The following is a 22,789-nucleotide window of genomic DNA, read 5'->3' as shown; positions in this document are numbered from 1 at the left end:
TGAGTACAAGAAAATTTCTGCTCTTTATTATTGATACTAGTCCATTGTAAAATTGTAAAAGCACCCTATATCGATAAGTATAGCATAAACTATCATATTTATATATTTTTTAATTTCAATTACTTTTCCATAAAAATTTGCTTCATTGTATAGCAGAGACAATATAAATCAAGGTTTCATAGCTTAGTAAGAATGTATAAAAAAAAGGTGTGTAAATATAGTGGAAAGACGGAAGGAAGCCTGAAAATATTACTATTAAACAGCAGGATATTACTATTGAACATTTGGAGGCGCGCAAGAATACAACTGCTCTTTGCACTGACGGATCCAAGATGGATTGCGGCATCGGCGCGAGGTATATTCGAAATGCCTCGAAACTTCCAACTACTTTCGACTGGGCAATTGTAATAGAAGTTTGTATGCAGAAGTTCTCGGGATAAGAGAAGCTTTCCGGATAATTAAAAACCATCCACAACAACTATCGGAAATATGCATTTCTTTAGATAGTCAAGCAGCCAATAGTTTTAAAGTCAACTACAACCAATTCGAAAATTTTCAGGTAATACAAAGAGAAACTTAATGTTTTAGCGCGCACGACTGACTTCACTCGCATCTGGGTATTTAGCCATAGAATCATAGAAAGATAGAAGAAAATGAGAAAGCTCATGGACAAGCAGGACAGAGGACATCCACAACGAATCATAAGTTGTAAAACAAAGGTTCGTGCAAAAGGTAGACCTTCTCGCTAATCCCGAAGCGGGCCGTTGACAGATGAACTAACACGAATACCTGCAAAGTAACAAAGTAAACGTGACCCAATTTCAGTAAATCCAGAAGTGACGAGTTGTTAAGAAAGGCACGAGCAGCCATTCAAAATTACGTGGCCTTTGAGAGACCTTGACAAGAAGATGGGGTTGCCGCTCAAAGATAGATGTACAAGCTGCAATTAAGAGTATTCTTGGGAGACAGTCTTCTACTACCTGTGAGTGAGTGCCCAAGTCAAGGTGCTCTAAGACTGGGAACGCTGAGAGATTTCTCTATGGTTAACTTGAAACATATTGCAAAAAAAAAAAAATAGACGACATAGGCAGAATCATAGTCAAATAGAGATGGTTCGACAAATAAAAAGCAGTGGTTCCACAAGTTGTGTTCAAAATGGCTTGTTTTACGCTAATTGGATATAAGCTGTGTCGCACCGACAACACTTCCACCACCAGCACCTGAAGGTACTTCAAAAAAATGCCAATACTGTTCATGGCAGTATCCAAGATCGACTTGTTGCAGCAAACAGAGCTTTCTACGTCAACCTGAAACTATTAAGATCCAGTCTACTCTCGCGCAGCTCTAAAAATAGCATTTACAAAACCATAATAAGACCAGTTGTGAGGTATGGCTATGAGTCATGGGTAATGCCAATCAAGGATGAACCAAATCTCCGAACTTTCGACAGATACATAACTGAACTGCCTTGAATCGTGTAACTTGGAGAAGACTAATTGATGAAGCTCACCCCGAGCTTTAGCGCTGCCTGATGATGACGAAAAACGAAAAGTTTGAAGCGGCACAAAATTTTTGTTAATTTTTTGATAATTTTTTCTCGAAGGTGCACTCGCCACAGTTACGTAGCAACGTTAAGCAAAATATTATTGACCTAAGTATTTGTAGAATAAATGAGAAAAGAGTTCAGATACATATCGGAGAGAAGACATATAGAGTAAAATTTTACGCGGAATAATTTTGTGGAAAAATTTAACCCAGTAGCTATCTTACGTAAGTGTCTCTTTGATCCTTTTTCTAGAGAGCACGGATAAAATGGCATTTTGAAGCTTCCTAGAGGTTTTAAATGTTCTAGAAAATAACTTGCCATAAAAGTTCACTAGAGGTCCCCTTCGATAAAAACTTTGTACAAAGAATTTGTAATTCCTCGAGGTCGAGCTGGGCGATGAACTACATCCTCTTCGAACATGCAGCTCTTGCAAGGCAAAGACTCACTTACTTACGCTTGATATGGGACAAAAAGCTTCAGGAACTAATCAAATTCATTGGAAACCTCCAGTTATGGACCACATCAAACGTCGCAGTGCACTATGCCCAATAAAACTCAACTAACTATACCCGATTATACAAATTTGAACATAGATGGAAATGAGAGCACCAAACGAATTGTCTGAGCAAAACTTTGGCAAAGCACAGGCTTGAGAGATAGTAAATTTTGATAAAGCACAGACTTGAGAAGTTGTAAGGTCTTACTGCTCAGTGTTGTCTGAGAGGTGTTCGAAGCAGCTACTAAGGTCAACAAAGCCATCACGCTCGATAGCATAGGTGGTATTAGCCGGGCACTCTGCGATGAGTATCCATAGGGTGAGACTAGAAAAACTGTCAAATATCAGTTCGAATACACCTCTCTTGTTTTCTTTTTTTCACTCCCATTCTTCATTTGGTCATACCTCAATGGGCGGTTCACTTTTTAACGGTCCAATTGATATTCCCTCCTTCCAAGACAGCTATCTAGCCTAACCTAAGTTGGGCGACTGAATCGAAGAAAATAGTCGTACATTCAACTTTTCTAGTCCCTTAAATACCGGCATTACCTTGTATTAAGCACGTGGCCCCAAAAATGTTTGAGTATTGAATTGAGAGAAGGGAAAACTTGTTTCTTACAAAATTTCATTAGAATAAAATTAAAGAAAGCAGTTGAAACTGGTGGAGATTGGAGTCATTATAATCGAATGGTTTATGACTACCTTTGAATAAAGTGCTGCTTTGGCAACATATCCGAAGTGTCCAAAAAACGAACTATGCCAATAATATAATGTTTGCGGAGTAAAGTGTGTGTCCAAAATCTAAGAAACAAATGAAAAATACTAAAAAGGTGCGCCATTCAATTTGACTTTATGATTAGTATTCAATTTAGAACGGCAACAAATTAAAAAAAAAATTTTAAATACACAAATATTGGTTTGATAACTATGGTTAGGTTAGATTATGATCTGTACGACCAACTTACTTACACCTTACAAGTCCGTTCTTATATCAGTGCGCGATACGAGATGCTCATTTATTTTTCTTCGTCGTACCATTTTCTGGTTCTTATGAAGCGCTAGATTGGTCCAATGACTACGCCGGACAGTTCCGTAAGAGCATTGAAAAAGTATCGACCTAGAAAACCTGCTCTGACTTTAGTTAAGGCTGGACAATAGCAACAGAAGTGCTCAACAGTTGCTTCCTCTTCCTTATCTCAAGGAATGCCAACCAAATAGCCAAGTAGCGGTTATACAAGCCCCTACCTTCAATATTCCTTTCTTGAAAGCCTAAACAGTCTCTTTGTCTTTTTCTTGTTTCTTTGCAGCCACTGCCTAGCTGTTACGCATGTGCCTTTATCTCTCCATGCCCTATTGGCCTCCTGGAGAAAACTATTTTTTATCTTTAATTTGCAAGTAACCATAGGAATTCTAATATTGTCTCTTTTTTTAAGTAGTTTAAAATTAGTACCCTTTCTGGCTAACTCATCGGCTTTACAATTTTCCTCAATAGCTCTGTACCCCGCAACCCAAATAAGGCTAACTTTGAAGATGGTGCTAATATCATTTATAGCTCCCAGGCATTCCTAAGCAACCTTTGATTTTAGTATAGCCGCATTCATTGATTTAATGGCCGGCTGACTATTCGGGGATATATTTATATCTAGTACATTTTGTAACTGTATGCGAAATTAGATACGTAGCCACTTCTTTCATGGCTAAAACTCCTGCTTGACAGACACCGCAGTAGTTTGGTAGTCGAACGGGTATTTCAGGACCTAATTTCTTCGAAAATACTTGAAAGTCAAACTAAGATAGAAATTTAGTTCCCCCTTCTGCATGGTCTTTGTGTTTGCCACTCTTTCTTCAAAAATACTCCATAGTCAAATTGAGATAGAAATTTAATTCCCCCTTCTCCGAGCATTGGTGTTTGCCACTCTCTTCTTGACGATATACTCGCCTTGGCAAAATTGAAGCGTGGCCAAAAAGTTGGTACTTCCTTTGCGCCATACTTTTAAGTCTAAGCGCCGAGGCTGTCACGTGTTTCCCTTCAAGATTGATTTTTTAATAAGTTAATTAAATAATATTTAAATATATATGTAACTCATTGCAAATTTATTGTTCTTCTTTTGCCTAGCCCGATCATATTTTCTGGCGGCTTTCCTTGTGCGATATCTCCAGGTCACACGAACCTGAGTAGCCTCTTCAGGCACGCTTCTGCATCTCCTGTCGTTTCTTCAAGTACTTTTTTATGTGATTTTGATGGTAGACAATCTTTTTAATTCTTCCATCTGAAACACTTGCCTCACTGGTCTTATAATAACATGCGAATGTGATTTTTTTGTAAGAAATATTTTACTGCATTGAATTCATACCTAAAAAAGTCTTGAAGGCTTTAAGCATCTAAAAATGATTTTATTTCATAAATAAATCTTCTATTTATAATTCACCTCGCCTCATTTTGCTTGTTTGTTTTCATTTTCTATTTAATATATATATATTTTTTTTAACCTCAAATTTTATTCATATCCCTGTGCAACTCGAGATTCTATAAGAAACTTTTGTATGCTGCCTATTAAACATATCATATAAGCAGCCCATAAATATTCACAATAAATATTATTGAAAGAAATTCCAAGGTAAAGGAATGCCAACAATTTCTCATCTACAACTTATTTGAAAAATAAAATGCCTTGGCTCACCTGCTTAAAAGCAAACATTCCACAAAGTATACTCATAAATATCTTACCAATGCAATCCTCCTAACGATATGATAGTTCCGACAGAAGCACATAAATTTCGTTGAAAAATCTACAGAGAACAAAAAAGAAAAGCAAAAAATGAAAAAAACACAAAAATGAAAAAATCGAAAATAAGCACTAAAGTAAACCAGTTGCGGCAACTTACATAGAACATCTACGATTTATCCGTTTCGATTTGTCATTGTCAGCTTCGATACTGCAAAAACCACAGGCATATATGAGAAGCCGAGCCATATAGCAAATCAAAACAAAAATAATAATAGAAAAAGAAAAACATGAACCGAAGGCACCTTTTGAACGAGAAAGAATAGAAATGCAAACAAATTACGGCCATAATCTTCACATGTGTACCCAAGAGCTTATAACTGTGTGTTGTGCGTGTGCGAGAACAGGTGTGTATGCGTGTGTGTGTGGGCACATTTGCATACATCAACTTCATTTGCAGTGAGATGTTGCTATGCGCCCATAAATATACTTCAAAACTACAAAATTACACTTCTACTGCGCACTTACCTGAGGGAGCAGCACACACGCACACATTTTCTTTGCGTTTGCGAAGGAGAAACTTATATATATACTTTTTTCAGTCGAAAACTAAAAGTTGCTTCTATGTAACTCGGTAGCCTGCCCACTTCACTTTTTATGATCATCCACACGCACCCCTCAATACACCCGAACACTCATGTGCACACACATATATGCCACACACACATACACACATCCTTTTGCTCACCTTCGATGCTAACTGTGAACCCAAATTCATCATGTTGATGGGCTTTCGTGTCGTATCCCCTGAAACGGCGCCCCTGCCGTATCAGATATTGAGTAGTTTGCTGTTTTCTTTTATTTTTTTGGCAAATTCGCCAAATATATTTTGTCTATTCGCTTTTCATGCCGGTGCTACTGTTGTTGATTGTATGTCAGTTTGTTTGATTCACGCGTGAGTGCCAAAATGTGTCCTGTCATAAATAGCAAATTGCATGCCGGTCTGTTTGCGAAACCCACAAATTTGTCATTTTCAGACAGTTTATCCTTTCTGTTGATTTGCCTGGCACTTCTACGTAACGAGAGCTGTTGGCAAGTGAGTACTCGTGAGCATTCGCATATTCTACCCTTCGTATGTTATAATATTCTCTCATATGTCATTTTCTCATATATGTATGTATGTGTGTACGTATGAAAATGTATGACTTTGTTCACTAATATATTCGGGGGCTGTATTAATAAGAACATATCTATGTTTCAATGTCATTGAGTGATTCTGACAAGTAGATTTTTCAGAAGTTCCAAAATTTGTGAGCTATGCTATAAAAAAATTAGAAGAAAATCTTTTGTTCACAAATGACCAAGAACGTTGTGGCTAAAAAATGTTTCACAAATAATTTAATAATTTTTTTCAAAAACTTTGAAACAATAAACATACTTAAACACATTCTGTATATATTTTGTCACATAAATATTAAAAAAAAAGTATAAAAATGTTAAGAGGGGAGCCTGCTTTAGAGGCTTCAAAAATCGATTTTTTCGTGGATTTTTTTGGGAAGGAAAGAAATATTCGATTGAAACGAAACTTTCAGATTTTATATTTATATATTTCAACAGTATTCTCAATTTTTTTTTATTAAAATATATGTCATATTATGTCTAGTGCAAGCATTTTTCCGAGGCGCCTCGAGAGTGCATGTGTCGTACGGCGGGAAAGGTGCAGGTCGCAATTTTCATCTGAAGCCAAAAACCCCAAAAATATTTATTTTAGAATAGTACAGCTTCTAATTAAACCAAAGAAATTAAACAAAAAGTAAGAAATTCAACAATTTTTCGCTAATTAAAAAAAAATTAATTTTTTTGGAAAAACAAATTCATTTTAGATTGTTAAAAAAGTGGGTTAATCAAAACTTTCTTAAGGTTTTTTAGGTTCAACTAGAAAAGAATTTAATTCCGAATACAATCAATGTTATCTCGTTTCGATATGACGTTTACCTTTTTCCCTATTTTTCCCGCCAGTAAGGAAAAATCGTAAAAATAAAAAACCGAGAAATCGCATTTCGGGCGATCCCGCCGCTCGTATACTTGCTCGACGCCAGCTCACAATTTCTTCTGTAACTTCGAAAATATTTTGAATTTGCTTCTGAAATTTGGAGAACACATTCTTGGATAGTTTGGGAACACATTTATGCAAAAAACAATCGATTTTTTGAAGCCTCTAAAGCAGGCTCCCCCCCTAAATAAGTGTAGAAGGGAAAATATAATATTAATTGAACGAGCTTGTTTTTAACAAAACAAAAAAACTTTTTTCTCTAATAATTTATTTTTTGAAACTTTGAAAAAATATTTAATAATATTTAAAAATATTTTTTATATATGTCCAAAAAAAAAAATAAGAAAAAAGTTACCAAAATTTGTTTTCCAAATTTAAATAAAAATATATTTTTCTTTAATAAATTTTTTCAAAAACTTTAAAACACAAAATTTATTAAAAATAATTAAAAAAAAATTAAAAAAAAACATTGCCAGTACCCTAAAAAATTTTAAAACAAAATTCCGAACATTTTAAATGTTTTTATATTTGTTTTTATATATTTTGTCATAAAAAAAATAAAACACAAATATTAAAGCGTTGAAAAAGAGCAGAAAGGGGAAATATAAATTAAATGGACAATGAACTGATCCGAGTTTTAAGAAAAAATTTCCAAATTAAAAAAATAAAAATTAGTTTTTCTTTAATAGTTATTTTAAAAACTTTGGAACAAAAAATTTATTTAAAAAATTTTTATATTTTATCATAAATAAATAAATAAATAATTGGCGCGTACACTTCTGTTAGGTGTTTGGCCGAGCTCCTCCTCCTATTTGTGGTGTGCGTCTTGATGTTGTTCCACAAATGGAGGGACCTACAGTTTCAAGCCGACTCCGAACGGCAGATATTTTTATGAGGAGCTTTTTCATGGCAGAAATACATTCGGAGGTTTGCCATTGCCTGCCGAGGCGCGACCGCTATTAGAAAAATGTTTTTATTAATTTTGCTTTCACCGAGATTCGAACCAACGACCTCTCTGTGAATTCCGAATGGTGATCACGCACCAACCCATTCGGCTACGGCGGAATAAAAACGAAAAGAAATTTTTTTTTAATAATTTTGTTTTTAATAATTTTTTTTTGTAAAAACTTTGTAACAAAAAACTTATTAAACAAAAGTATTTTTTCTATTTTTTCTTTAATAATTTTTTTTCAAAAACTTTGAAACAATACATTTTTGGTTAATTTTTGTAAGCATATTTTACCAGAAAAAAATAAAAAGTACGAATATTTTAAAACGAAATCGAAGGAAAAGCAATTTTAGATCGTGGCAAACATTTTTATAAAAGGCTCGAAGTAGGATGGTAGGGTTAGTGAAGGAGATTTCCACGACGAGATGGAAAGATGGGTCTCGCGTCAACTAAGCGAGTGCTGCATGCAATGTCGCTAGATCTTTCTGGGTATGCGTAGATTAGAGGCGCTCGAGGAACTTTTCAGCCTACAAAGCCGCAACTTTCGAATTGGGTGAGTATCCTTACCGGGCATTGCTCGTTAAGTATGCATGCGATGAGTCTTAGGATTGCTCCAAGTCCTTTCTGCAGAATCTGTGTGAACGGTGAGATCGGATCGTCTCATCACCTTTTCCTCAGCTGCCCTGCTCTCGCCAGGCGAATATTCAGACACAATGGATCTCACTTTTTCCCCTACGCTTGTGGATATTGCGGGTTTACATATCACACATCTGGAGAATTTCATCAGCCACATGCATCGGTTAACGCAACTGTAATTAGCCACCGTTCGGTGGTTTTCATCCTCCAATCCAAAGCCGCTTCTTCCTATTTCCTCCTGTTCGGTTTGCCTCCCGTTGTTTTTCTGCTGTATGACATCGCAATGAGCGAACTTGATTATTTTTCCAAGTGGGCTCTTGCTTGAGCAACCATTTATTCTATCCTATCCTAAGGTGGAGATCATTGATGCCAAAGAGCGAAAATAATTCTTACTTCCAACTTCACAGAAATTGTCTTGTAAAGTGAAAAACGGTATAATTAAAATATGGTAAATATAACATAGGTTTTGCCAATCGAAGTGTCTAGTTTCGAGGTTGGCAAAATATTAATATAATTCTTTTAATACAGCAAAGCTCGAAATGGAAAACCAGATACCAGAATCCATTAAATTTGTTTTTTGTGCAGTTTTGGAAATTATAACCCGAAATTTTTAAAAGCTTTGCTACACTTTTAGGCTTGAAATTCCTCACGTTTACGTATTGCCTTGAGATAAATTTCAATATATTTGATACATAAATCTGATTTTTTTTCATTTTGGTCAGCAGAATCATGTGCAGCTGTTGCCCAACTTTCTAAGCCACTAAGCTAAGGTATGTTTAATACAATTTTAGAAGTATGCTTTCCGGCGCAATATTTTCTCTCCATGGGAAACATAAAAACGCCATAGATTTGCATATAAACAGTTCTCACTTCGTTTGTCTCTCGCAGACTTCGCACTCTCCACTACATTTCTGCAACTCCCTCGCCCAAAAAACGCTCACTTTCCCCTCGCTCTACTCCGTTATAACGCCTTTGTAATGCTTACAACCGCCAACGTCAGTGTCATGTGAATTATTGTCATCATTTGTCTCTGCTGTGACGGAAAGGCGAAATAGCGAAAAAAGATTGCGTATTGCATTGCCCGAGTAGAGTATTGATTTGAATTTTTTCTCTAAATTCCATTTCTCACAATTTTTCACTTCGCCTTCATACGCTTTGTTGCCATTTTTCATTCATTTCAACTACGATTCTTTGGCATTATCCGTAGTCGTCCGCCTCTTTCTGCTCTCGAATATGTACGAGTATTGTGTCTATATATTTGTTTTGTGATTTAGCGCACAATTTGTCACCTTTAACGTTGATCTGTGCTTTGTGACTAGCGCGTATTTTATGCGTTTACAACTGCAAGAGGAACAACAACCATAACATTGACTAGAGAATAGCAATAATTGTTCATAATGAAAGAACTGCAATTGTGAAATATAAGTTAAAATTTAATGCACAAACATACACACATACACACTTACCTGTGAAGAATTTACTGCAAACATTTTTCAGTAATGCAGCAAAAGTTAATTGTTAACTTGGTTCGCTTTAAATGCTTGGCAATTAAACTTGAAAAGGAGCTAAGTTAGTGGAAGTTAATGTGCGGCTGACTTGTGGCTGAGCTGTTGTCCGCTTCATTGCCAACTGCCGCTTGGCTGCTGTCCTAATGGACAGCTATGAAGACGTCTATAATTTCTGCAACGATAGTCAGCTGGACAGAAACTACAAGCAGCCATGAGTTTGCAACTGGCAAATGGCAGTGGGTAGCTTGAGAATGGAAAATGGTAGCTGTCAGCTTCTGAAATGTTGACGTATTTTTTCTTTTTTTTTTCTTGTGATTTGGTCATACACAGAAAAAGAAAGTTTCAGACATAAAGTAGAAGCATATAAATGGATGTGGATGTATGTGTGTGTGTGCAAGCGAAGGAAAGAAATTTTGAGAAATTGGATTTCTGATAATAAGCAGTTTAAAACAGAATAAAATCTGAAAGTGATATTTAAGGAAGTTACTGGCTTTCGACGAAGAAACTCTAGTTTGTGCAGAATCGAGTGCGGCAGGGTTTTTTTTTAATTTTTTTAACGTTTCTTATTCACGTTGTATCTATAATACCATAATAAATCCTATTTTGCTATATGGAGTCATTGCAATCAGTGGAACGCTTCGAACTACTCCTACCCTAGCGTTTAATATCACGTTAAATGTGGTAACTTTAAGCTTCGTGACCAAAACTACCGCTGCATGTATCGCAATCAGCCTAAGAGGTTCGGGCTTCAGGCTCAACCTCACCTGCAGTCACTCAAGTATCCTTAGAACCTTTGGATTCATCCTCCTGACAACTGATCAGTGTGTGCCCTTGCTTAGTCCAAGTGTAATTTGATTCACCCATATTCTAGCAAAGGAAGTTGGACGGAAGGGTTCGAGGAGGTGTATTCTGCGAAGAGCTCCCCACCAGACTCAAATTCAGGCTATCGGGCCTCTGCAGTGTGTTCTAAGCAGAGAATAACCGCAATCAAAGAAGCAATCAGCTGCTTATTTGTGCAATAACTGTTAAGAAGGTAAACATTTACTTCGATAGCCAAGCACCAATTAGAGCTCTAGGCTCAATTGTGTCGAAAGCACCACAACTGGTCAGGGAATGCCTGGTTTCACTATCGATTACATCCGAATTCTTTGACATAAATCTAATATGGATACCTGGTAATCGTGATATTGCGCGAAAATGCGATACGAGCTGGCCAGACAAGGGACCAGTGAGGGTCCCCACCAAAGGAGATCAGAATCGCCTTAACAACCTGCGCTCTACTCCTGGAACAATTGGCTTCGCGTTAACTCAGCGAGCGCTGGGCAACTACACAAACTTTTAAGGTCGCAAAATCCTTCTGGACACGTGTGGCTCGAAAGCGTTCAATGGATATTCTGAGGATGACAAAATCTCAGCTCTCAGTAAATTTCGTGGACTTTCTCACGAAGCACTATTCGCGAGGTATACAAGCCGTGAGACTTGGAATTACTTCGAGCCCTTTTCGCGTCGTCAGCTGTATGGAAGATTTGGTGGAATCATCTCAGCACCTTCTCCTTAGCTGCCCCGCTCTCGCGGGACTAAGATTTATTCATCTTGGCTCCCACTACTTCCCTATGCCTGATTATAATGCAGGCCTTGATATCAAAAATCTGACGAACTTCATCACAAATACTCAACCATCTCCTCCCCCAACACCTTATCATTCCAAACTTTGTACGAAATTCTGGAAAACTTTAACAAATTTTCATTAAAATATCCAACTTTTTTAACAGAATTTTTAGAAAGAATTTAAACAGGATTTTGTTTTTTTTTTTGGTACACAGTTCTTCAGTCCATTATATGCAAATAAAATAAAATGAAGAGTTGAAGCGCCTCATAAATCGCGTTCATTTTAAATAATTTTTTTTATTGATGGTATTCTGCATTTTCTTACATTCACTCTACGCCAGAAAAGCAGCATTGAGCTAGGCAAGAAATTGGGTTTACATAAGTCAGAAAAAGCCAGAAACAAAAATTGCTTAGCTCCGGTTGTGTTAGGCATAATGAGTAACACTTGGTGGACAAAGTATTGGGTAAGATTTATATATATAATTTCCTTTAACTCGGTTAGAGCATAGGGCCAGTCTACCTTCGAAGAATTGGGGGTCTGCCCAACTTTTCTAGCCCAATGTGAAGGATGCTACCTTTGATGACATATAGCAACTTCTTGGCCTATGGCCTTGGCGTAGCATTGATGCACGTTTGTATAGGGTGCCGATTGATACAAGACTCATGCTAACTATAGCTCCACTAGCTTGTGGACAGGGGTTACATATTGAGTTATGTCGTTTGGTCTTAGCTTCGGTGCTCACCTTCGACCTTACTAACTTGGGTAACATCAGTCTCGAGATCATTGCGCTTACTGAGCCTCCTTATCACAACAAGTCGACAACACTCGACGAAGTCACAGTACTCAATAAATAATTAGGGAAATGGGCTGGAAAATATTGAACTGTGTTTTTTATAACAATTCTGAAAAAAAACCGGGATGGTCTATCCTTATTCACGCTAAAAAATTATGATAACTTGAGTCTAATTAAAAAGTAAAAATTTACTCCTAATATCTTCTGCCTCAATTCTGTGAATTGCAGAAATATATTGTCGATTCTATTGCTAAATTGAAAAAAAAATATTTATATTTTCAAATATTTAAAGAATTTAATTTCAAAATTATTATTCGAGTACCAGCTTGCATGCTGCACCTACACCTTTACTCTGAAGCTGCGTTCATTGCCAGCCGAACACCGAGAACTTTGTTAATTAAAAAGTAATTAAAATGCGTTGGTTAGACAAACCCAAGTCATATAGAGCTGGCGAAGAATAGCCAATTGAAGTTTAGTGCCAACAACAAAACAACTGACATGGAAGAAGGCACACCAACAACAACCACAAGGACCATACAACTGCGGTATAACGCAGCCGAACAATGGGCAACAAGCAAAGGGACAACAACTGAAGGCAAATGAAACCAATTGTAGCCATTTGTGTTAATTGCGGCTGCCGTAGGAGCATAAACAACAGGATAGTACGTGGCGCACGGGAATAAATGTATCAAAGAAAGGATGAATGCAGGACTTAGTAAAGGGATATGAATAGAAAAATGTGAGAGCACATAAGAGCTTATTTCAATGTATGGCATACGAATGAATGCGGAAGGGCGAAAAAAAAAACAAAACAAAAAAAAAACCCACATTGCAGGATGTTGAAATTCAGCAGGATGAGGAAAAAGAAGAAAATTTAAAATCAGGATAGCGCTCGTAGGCGTGCGGTGCGACAGAGCTTGCGACGAAAATTCAAGCAGCGATATAATTGAGGAGGGGATAACTATGTTGTTAGCCTCGTTGAATGGCTCAAAGAAACCCATAAAAATTATGGCGAAAATGGTGCGGACGGAAGTCGACACGAATTGTACAACGAATGAAAATAGGAAGCGAAGACTTGAAAAACAGCTAATGAATACACACTCATACCAACAAAAGTCGGCAGGAAGTTTTGCAACGCTCATAGCCCCACACACACACGCATAGAAAAGCGCTTGCCTTGCTTATGCCGGGCAAGCACACGCAATAAAGCACCGGGATTGCTACAATGGGCATAACTGGCAACAAATTTACTAAAACCAACAACAACAGGCAGTGATAGAACTGCAGGGGCGGCAACAGCGGCCGCCACAACTGCCATAAACAATGGCCAAATGTCGTTGGCACACCTTGACTGTTGGTTTTTTTTACTTTTTACTTAATTTTTTTTCCTTTTTTTTGTGAAATTTGTTTGCTGCCATTGTTTCCCCTTCTCGTACATTTTTAACTGTTGATCCTATTTGCGTGCACGTTTTAGTTTGCCAAGTCCTGCAGGATGAAGTGGAAAAAGATAAAACAAAGAACAAAAAGAAAAAAAGCATATCGCTCAACACAAAAGCCAAGCCAAGCGGCAGTTTATAATGCAAAATATCTGCACAGCTACGTCAGGGCGTACGCCAACACTTGAAAAAGAAGCACAAAAGTTGAGCAAAATAGATGGGGAACTAACAGGAAGAAGAAGAAGAGTGCTGCTGATAAGCCAGAGAAATTTCGCTGCGCAATTGTGCGCGCCCAGCGAACTCGCACACCGACAAAGGCAAAAGCGGATGCCGCATGCAAACACAACCTAGAGTTTCTAGATTTGAAACAATCACATTAAGACATGCCGAAGAGTAGATAATGTGCACGTATAGCAAAAACAAAGCGTATATTTTGTAGAAAAATAGAAAAATTAAAAATAAAAAAATAGAAAATAAATGCAAAAGTAAAAGTAAAAGTAAAATAGTGAGAAATTTAGAAATTCTGCTGGCGCTGTCCGCATTGTGACAGGTTATCGTTATCTTGACTGGCAAGCGACTTCTGTTCATGTCACAAAGATGAACACAAATACAAGCACACCACTGCTGGTTGCTGTATTTCCACTCATAAATAGACAAATATTGTGCGTGGAATATTTTCTAGTCTCGTATACTTATAAATATTTTAACAGACCACTTTTTGTTAGTGTACGTCTATGTATATTTAATTCCTAAGTATTTGTATAGCGTTATCTGTGTATACATACACACATACATACATATGATAATAATTTTTGCTTCCCATACAATATTAATAACAAATTTATCTTCTTCTTCTTCTTTCTCTCCTCATACCCACACATACAAACAGGCGACTCAATTATTCTAAATTGTCAAGCCGATGGCACACCAACACCAGAAATCTTATGGTACAAAGATGCTAATCCCGTTGATCCCTCGCCTACTGTTGGCATCTTTAACGATGGCACCGAGTTACGGATCTCCACCATCCGACACGAGGACATCGGAGAGTACACTTGCATTGCACGCAATGGTGAGGGACAAGTCTCCCATACGGCCCGTGTTATAATAGCGGGCGGCGCTGTAATCATGGTAAAACATAAATTATTTTCGAACCACCAAACCCCCCTCAGTAATAGTAAGTCCTCTACAAGCAATAATTCAATGCCACTTTGGATTGCAAATGTTAAATGTGGAAAATTCAAAATATAAAAATTAATGCAATTTACTTGATTTGGTGATGAAAAATTTGCGGTAAATTATGAAATAACAGTTGTAACTGTACGAGACGCGGCCAGTTGATTGACAGCTTTACCAAGAGTGATTAGTAGTAGAGAATTATTATTTTTTAACTAAATATTGAGAGAGTGAAATAAATGAAATTTAAGGAAGCCTATAAAATACAAATTCAGAAGACCGCCAATGATTAAGAAAGTGAAATAAGTTCAATTAGAGAAAGTTAGGCAGATAAAAAAAATTTCAGGTGTATACCTATGAAACCGGAATTTTTCAAAAAACTCAACAGAAGTCCGCAACGACAGCAACGATTAAGAAAAAGGAGTAAACTCAAGTAAAAAAAAATGGGCAAAAAAAATTCAAATTCCAGGTCAATACCTATGAAACCGGAATTTTTCAAAAACTCAACAGAAGTCCCCCAATGATTAAGAAAATGGAGTAAATTCAAGTAAAAAAGAAATCTAGCAGATAAAATATAAATTCTAGGTGAATACTAAGAAACCGGAATTGTGAAAAATTCAACAAATGCTTACCAGTGATGAATAATCCCGCGTTAATTCTGATCAAAATTCTAGTGTCACAGATGGTTGCTACGCAGATTAGTAGATTAGTGAATGACTGATTTGCTTATTGAATAGTTTTGTCAGCAATAGAAGACAACAAATTTGCCATTAGCTGCCCTGATACTAAGATTTAAAAAAGAAAATTACCATTTTTCCAGAAAAAAAAAATCTTAAGTGATAATTTCTCAAACTGCTACGAAATATCAAAACAATTAATATAATTTCGAACGTGTCAGTGCAAGCTAGCATTGCATCCAATCTTCTTGTTCTTCTTGTTAAAAGTGTATTTGTATTTATTTCAAAACAGATAGTAACTGTAATTTTTCGGCAATGTTGCCATAGAAAATTCTCGTAATCCGCTTAAATTATGATAATTAATTTTAGTTATGAAAATGCATTAGTTGCACTTAATTCCTAAGATAATTCCGAATTAAGTCGGCTCCGATCTAAGACAGATAAAATACAAATTCCAGGTGTATACCTATGAAACCGGAATTTTTCAAAAACCCAAGAGAAGCCCCCCAATGGTTAAAATAATGATATAAATTCAATTAAAACAAACCTAGGTAGGCTGCAATACGAATATATACCTATGAAACCGGAATTTTCAAAACCTCAACATACACACGCTTAGTATTTTTAAAATGGCATATCAGAAAGCTTTTTATTAAATTATAGGCCTTTGCGGCACATTTTGGCAAAACTCGCGCAATTTGAGATTCCCATGCAAACAAACTTTTCATACTTTGAGTCGAACATTCATCAAACAATTTTGGGAACAACATGGGAAGATTTAGAAAAACATCATTAAAAATGTTTTTTTTTTTTTGTTTTTTTGGTTAAGCTCACTTGTTTAAGGGTTTAATGTAGAAAATACATTTTCTAGGATTTTGTGTTATGGTTCAAAAACCAGAAACAAAGAAAATAGATTTTGGGAAATTCGTAATTTTTGGCTTGAATACTCATCTTCAGAAATTCCATATTACGCTGCTATTAGAGCTAGACACTTTTTTGTTTCATTTTGAAGAGAAAAAAAATGTAACTCAAGAAAAGAAGAGAAGTCTCTTGAAGTCTTGAAGTCTCAAAAAATTGTCATTGTTGTAGACAAAAGTAATGTTTCAGTTATTAACAATTGTCTAAAAGTTATCGTCACAATTGTCAGTATAGACAGGTTTTAGTATAACCAACATATTCCTCATCAGAGATCGTAAAAAAGTCAGCCAAATAAGAAATGCGCCTACCAGAAAGGTGCTTGGTTTGTAAGAGAATGTTGGACTTTCTTAAGACACGAAGTGCATTTTCTATCGATTAAGCGAAGTGATAAACAATTGAAACTCAGCAGACTAAATTCCTTTGAAACTAATTCATTACCACTCATTTGCCTTTGTACAAGTAAGATATCCTTTCCATAACTTTTCGACAGTGTAAAAACATAGCCGCCGATCGCACTTTAAGCAATCTCTGACATATTCAATAAGAAGATGATATTTAATATAGGCTGGCGCGTATTTACTTCCTTGAAAATTGCTTAAGGGCAGAGCCTGGTTTATGAGGTCTAAAAATTGCATATCTTTGCGATTTTTTTTTTTAAGGAAAAAATTAATTTAGCACTGCAAAGTTTTTTCTATCCTTTAATGAATATTTAAAAAGTTTAAAAAATTGTTGTACTGATTAAAATAAGTTGAAAAAAATGTTTAACATAGAAATTAGTAGAGCGCTGCAACGCAGGAGTTTCCAACTGGCGTACACGATACAGCTCGTAATTATTATCTAAAGCAAAAAATTCAAATTGATTTCTAATTATCATGATTTTTTATTCTAGATGAACTAAGAAAACTGAGAGAAATTCCAAAATTTCAGCTTTTTGGAGGTGTTAAAGAAAAAATGCCTTTCTATAAAAAAAAAATTCACTTCAACTTGGTATAAAAATGTTGAAAAATTTTTTTTTTATCTATTTTGTTAGTTCAAATAGAAGAGAATTTAATACTGAAGGGAACAAGCTATGATTCATTTCAAAAGGTTCATTAGTTTTTTCATTCATGTACGGCAATTCAAAGAAATCATAAAAATGAAAAGTCGAGAAAAGAAGATAAAGTTTGTACTATAGCTGTCCGGTCACAGCGTAACTACCTTACGCTCGACTACCTTTGGCTTTGTATCTACGGAAATATTGAGAATTAGGCTCTGTAACTTTGTGTGAATATTCTGAAATATATTAGGATTCGCTTAAAATGAAAAAAAATATTGATTTTTTTGACCTTATAAACCAGGCTCCCCCCTTAAACCAAGTCTCTACACCAATATGAGTGGTTCACATCTATCGGATATTTTTGTAGGAGCTTGATAACTTAAAATGATAACACAAAACAGAAATACTGTTGAAGGATTCTTTTCGTGGAATTTATTTGTTGAATCTGATATCCGGCATAAGGCCGTGCAGCTACGAGTTACATGGTCCATTTGATCAGCCTAATTTTTGATGACTTTTTCAAATAAATCTGAATAACAAATCTAAATACGACTAATCAGCAAAAATGTGACGCAAACGATTGTCATTTGACTTAAATTCTTGCACGAACTGTATTTCAGAGGCACGTAAACTAAGTAAAAATTGCCACGCAATCGAAGCATAAAAGCCAACGAGTTGAGATCGACGACGAATCAACATTTCGGCTGCTTCTTCAATACATCGCTCACACTTTGCGAACATACATATATATATTTTTTTTTCAAATCAAATTTCCACAATTGGGAAGCTTTGTTCTGGACAGCTTGTTCTTAAACGATTACATGATGACTTGCCAAATCTCACTGAACAGAAATTTCAACACAGTTTCCCATTCCCTGTGGTATCACAAGGGACCTGCTGTCCTAGGTGCGTCGAAGGACAGCCACTTCACAAAACCTAACCTTCCCATTCTCAACTGTCGCACCATAGCTATCGATGTCGAAAGTTCTCGGACAGCTAAAAAAAATCACTCTATACATTTTGTCCTACAACAACCATAATTTTGCGTTAAGTGTATTATGAGAAGTTTTTCAACACAAATTTCACCCGGCGCTTAGCCCACTGCCTGTTGAGAGGCTGCGATTGGGAAACATTTTTTTTTTCGGGGCTTAGTAACCACATTGGGAAAAGAATACAGGTTGCAGTGTCGTTATATCACACCAAAATAAATGCAAGAGGTGTGGCAATTTATAGCCTGTATTTTTCTGTAAATAAGAAGTAACCCATGTAATGACTCTTGCGATTTATGCTAGTCTCTAACTACTACAAATGAGAATTTGAATCATCATCATCATTCACAGCATTACAACGCGGGGTGCGTCAAAGTTTCCTTCACAAAACTCCTCCAAAGTGTTCTATCGCTTGTTTTTCTTTCGTAGTTGCGAATTTCCACTGCTGTGAGATCGCTTCCTACTGCGTCTATCCATCGGTTTCTCGGTCTTCCCTTCGCCTTCGTACCAATTATCTTTCCAGTCATGACTTTCCTTAAAGCGGATTCAGCAGGCATACGGGCACGTGACCTAGCCACCGCATACGCTGCGCCTTTACAAAACGCACAGCTGTCTCATCTTGGATAAGTTCGTTCAATTCCGAGTAGTACCTAATTCTGTAGCTGCCAACTTCATTTTTAATGGGTCCGAACACTTTCCTTAAAATTTTCCTTTCGAAGTTAGCAATAAACGCACTGTAATTAATTGTCATAGTCCACACCTCGCAGCCATATGTCAAAATTGTTCGTATAAGAGTTGTATACATGGTCAGCTTCGTAGATCTAGATAAAAGACGAGACATGAACAAACTAAGGTGTGAATAGTACGCTCTATTGGCGGCGTCGACGCGATCTTTGATTGCGGGTGTTGAGTTACCACTACAAGTGAACATAACACCTAGATATTTCAATTGTTGCACCGCTTCAAAAGTATATGCACCTACATGAAGATTCTGTGCATTTGTGTGCCGTCTTGATTTCAGCATGTATTTCGTTTCACACTCGTTAACGAAGAGGCCAATATCGTTGGCAATTTTGTCAATTTTTAAAAAGGTTTCATTTAAGTCGTTCGTGTTCCTCGAAAGAATGGCGATATCGTCTGCATAACTGCGTTGTTTTAATTAGTAATGTACCACCTTTGTTGACTTCTTTTATAACAAAATGTAGCATCGAATTGAATATGGCAGAGGATAGTGCATCACCTTGTTTGACACTAGATTCAATTGCGAATGACTCTGTGAGCTTCCCTTGGATGCTTACTTTTGCTTTTGTATCCGTGAGCATAACGATGATTAGCCTTAAAAGTTTTGCTGGAATTCCTAGGCTAAGCGTAACGATGATTTGCCTTATAAGTTTTGCTGGAAGTCCTAGGCTAAGCAGTACGTAAAAAATTGTATCTCTCCTGACGCTATCAAACGCTTATTTGAAATCTAAAAAAAGGCAGTGAATATCCTTTTCATATTCGTGGTATTTTTCAAAGATTTGACTGAGGACAAAGCACTGGTCGATTGTGGATTTTCCCTTGCGGAATCCACACTGATAGTCTTCAATAATGGTCTCTGCATATTCATTGATACGATGATAGAGGACATTAGTAAAAACCTTATAAGCAGAGTTAAGCAGTAAAATACCACGAGCCATTAAATGGTGATCAGAATCACAGCAAGCTCCGCGTAGAGATGAGAATTTGAATATTCGTAGTAAAGCTTCCTTATAGACAAATTCAATGATTATTGAATATAGATGTGGTACTTAAGAAGTAGATTATTAATAAGTAAACTATCAAAATGTCTATGGTTAAAATTTCTAATCAATTCTTACGCGAATACATTCCCCAGTAGACTTAAAGAGCATATCTACTGAGAAAATGAATTTTAGTTGCCTGCATTAGAGCGCAAATACTGAATAACCTTAGCTGAGAAAATTATCCTTATATTTGAGCGGGTATAAAATCTTTAAGACTTGAGGTAGATATACTCACTAAGTACACTCTCTATTCCAAAACAGCTGAAAAGAGCTTATGGCGCCATCTTTCGGAAAATCTGTGGGTTCATTATTTCGTCTATATTTTGTATGGCACAAATTGAATTTCAGTTGTGAAAATACCAAAATGCTATGAAATCACCATTGCTGGCTAAAAACTAAGAAAAAAATAAGCAAATTTAAATGGAATGAGAAATTTATGTATTTTGTAGCTAAGTTGCTTACAAGTTTTTTTTTTTTAATTTATTACCAGTTACCCAAAAATGCACTTGGAAAGCTGTCAAGCAACTGTTTAGATTGATATTAAACTAATCGAATTGGTAATGCCAAAAATATGCAATTTCTTTGTGAATTATTTGAGTGCCAATAGAGTTCCATATCCATTTGTTTAAGTGTTGTCGCCCCCTATTCATAAACAAACAGAAAGAATTACATAACAAATTTGTAAAATTTAAAATTATTATACTTAATTAAAATTTCACGTACATTACCTATACCATTTACATGCATACGTACATTAATATTATTTAACTATTAAAATGCTTTCAATCTATTTAAAAAATACATCTAAGAAAAATTTCCAGGCATAATCTCGAAAATTAGAAATGAATATTTCGGAGTATTTCCATTAATTTTCTTGAGTCTAGTAAAGTCTGTATTGGTGAAAAATTGTTAAATACATTTACTGCAAGTTTAACTGATACAGAGAGCAAGACCGTCAGGCGCGGCGCAAATTCACACCTACTGGCATAAAAAGTTTGTACCCCGAAGAAATTCTTATAAAATATACCTTATGATCAGAAAGTACCGGGAATGTTTAGTTTGAACGAACTGCGCACGTGGGAGCCGAGCCATATTTTTTTATTACATTGGTAGGACAGTAAGACATACATTTGTCACTTTTTAGCGCCATCGAATCATTAGTGTTTGCCTGGCCGGCCGGAAAGTGAAAAAAATCAATTATCAATTCAATGCAATTTTTTCTTACTTTTTTATTTTTAGATTTTTTAAATAAAATTTATTTTTAATTATATTTTTTTTGCAATTAATAATAGTTAGATAAGTGGAAAGTTCGTCAAAAACAAAAAGAATACAATTTTCAATTGAATTAAATTTGTTTGGAATATTTTTCCAATTTTTTGCAATTTCTCAATTAAAATTTTTTTTTTTATTCTTTTTATTTATATTTTTTTCAATTGATAGTAGTTAGAGAAGAAAAAATAATTGTCTGTACACTGGGCGCCACCTATCTACAGGCATGTTTTTCAACCCGCTGAATACGAATTTGAAGTCAGTTTGCGCCGTCCAGCTTTCAATTTCGAGTTGACTTGAAGCTGCAAACTTACATGCCCTGCTCATGGCATGTCGACTAAAAGTACTCTATAAGCACTTGAAGAGTGCTTGAAATTCAAATATTTTCAAATATGTATAGGCAATCGGCATATACTTGCCAATGTACATAGCGACGCTTCGATCGATTTGCGGTTTGAACGGAGGTGGTACATCGTACGAGTGCGTATGATGGCGGTGCGCAAGAGCAAAATATTGCACTGATTTTTTACTGGTTGGCTGTACGTACGAGTATATTAATAAAGATCGAAAACTTGATGGAATAACTATAGGGAACTTAAATAGATGAATGAGCATGGACTTAGCTATTAATAACAAAAATAAGAAAAAAACTGAGAACAAAAACAAGGTTTACCAAAAATTTTCGGACAAAAAAATTTTCTTTTATTCTTCGATTTTTATTCACAAAAAAAATATATTGTATTTTTTATCAATAAAAACCATTTTCATGATTATTATTATTTTTTTTTTTTAAATAATTATATATTAAATAAGTTTTTGAAGTGAAAACTTCTTTAGAATCGTTGGGAGTGATTTGAGGAAAAGTGAAACGAAAAAGCGACCCTCTTGGCTACGAAGCGTTATATTATATGTTGATATAAACGTAGCGACGAACTAAATAACTTTTATTTTTCTTGTGATTCGAACCAAGGATTTTGGATCGGAAGCTCACATTGCTAGTCGCTCGGCTACCGCGCCATGCTGTCGGCGCTGGCCTAAAAGTTATTTAGTCACGAAGCGTTATATTATATGTTGATATAAACGTAGCGACGAACTAAATAACTTTTAGGCCAGCGCCGACAGCATGGCGCGGTAGCCGAGCGACTAGCAATGTGAGCTTCCGATCCAAAATCCTTGGTTCGAATCACA

The 22,789-nt window shown here is 35.9% G+C and overlaps 1 protein-coding gene across 5 annotated transcripts in view; it reads left to right on the top strand.

The window, feature by feature from the left end:
* LOC129247832 (protein turtle) overlaps positions 1–22,789 on the top strand; it is a 217,497-nt gene that overhangs the window by 75,067 nt on the left and 119,641 nt on the right. For all 5 annotated transcript variants that reach the window (XM_054887162.1, XM_054887163.1, XM_054887160.1 and 2 more), the window contains exon 4: positions 14,642–14,883. In XM_054887162.1, the coding sequence (XP_054743137.1) occupies positions 14,642–14,883 (242 nt within the window). The remainder of the gene's footprint in view (positions 1–14,641; positions 14,884–22,789) is intronic.

This window comes from Anastrepha obliqua, chromosome 5, assembly GCF_027943255.1.
Source record: "Anastrepha obliqua isolate idAnaObli1 chromosome 5, idAnaObli1_1.0, whole genome shotgun sequence".
NCBI lineage: Eukaryota > Metazoa > Arthropoda > Insecta > Diptera > Tephritidae > Anastrepha > Anastrepha obliqua.
The sequence above is the reverse complement of the archived record's forward strand: the minus strand, read 5'-3'. Positions and strand labels throughout refer to the sequence as shown.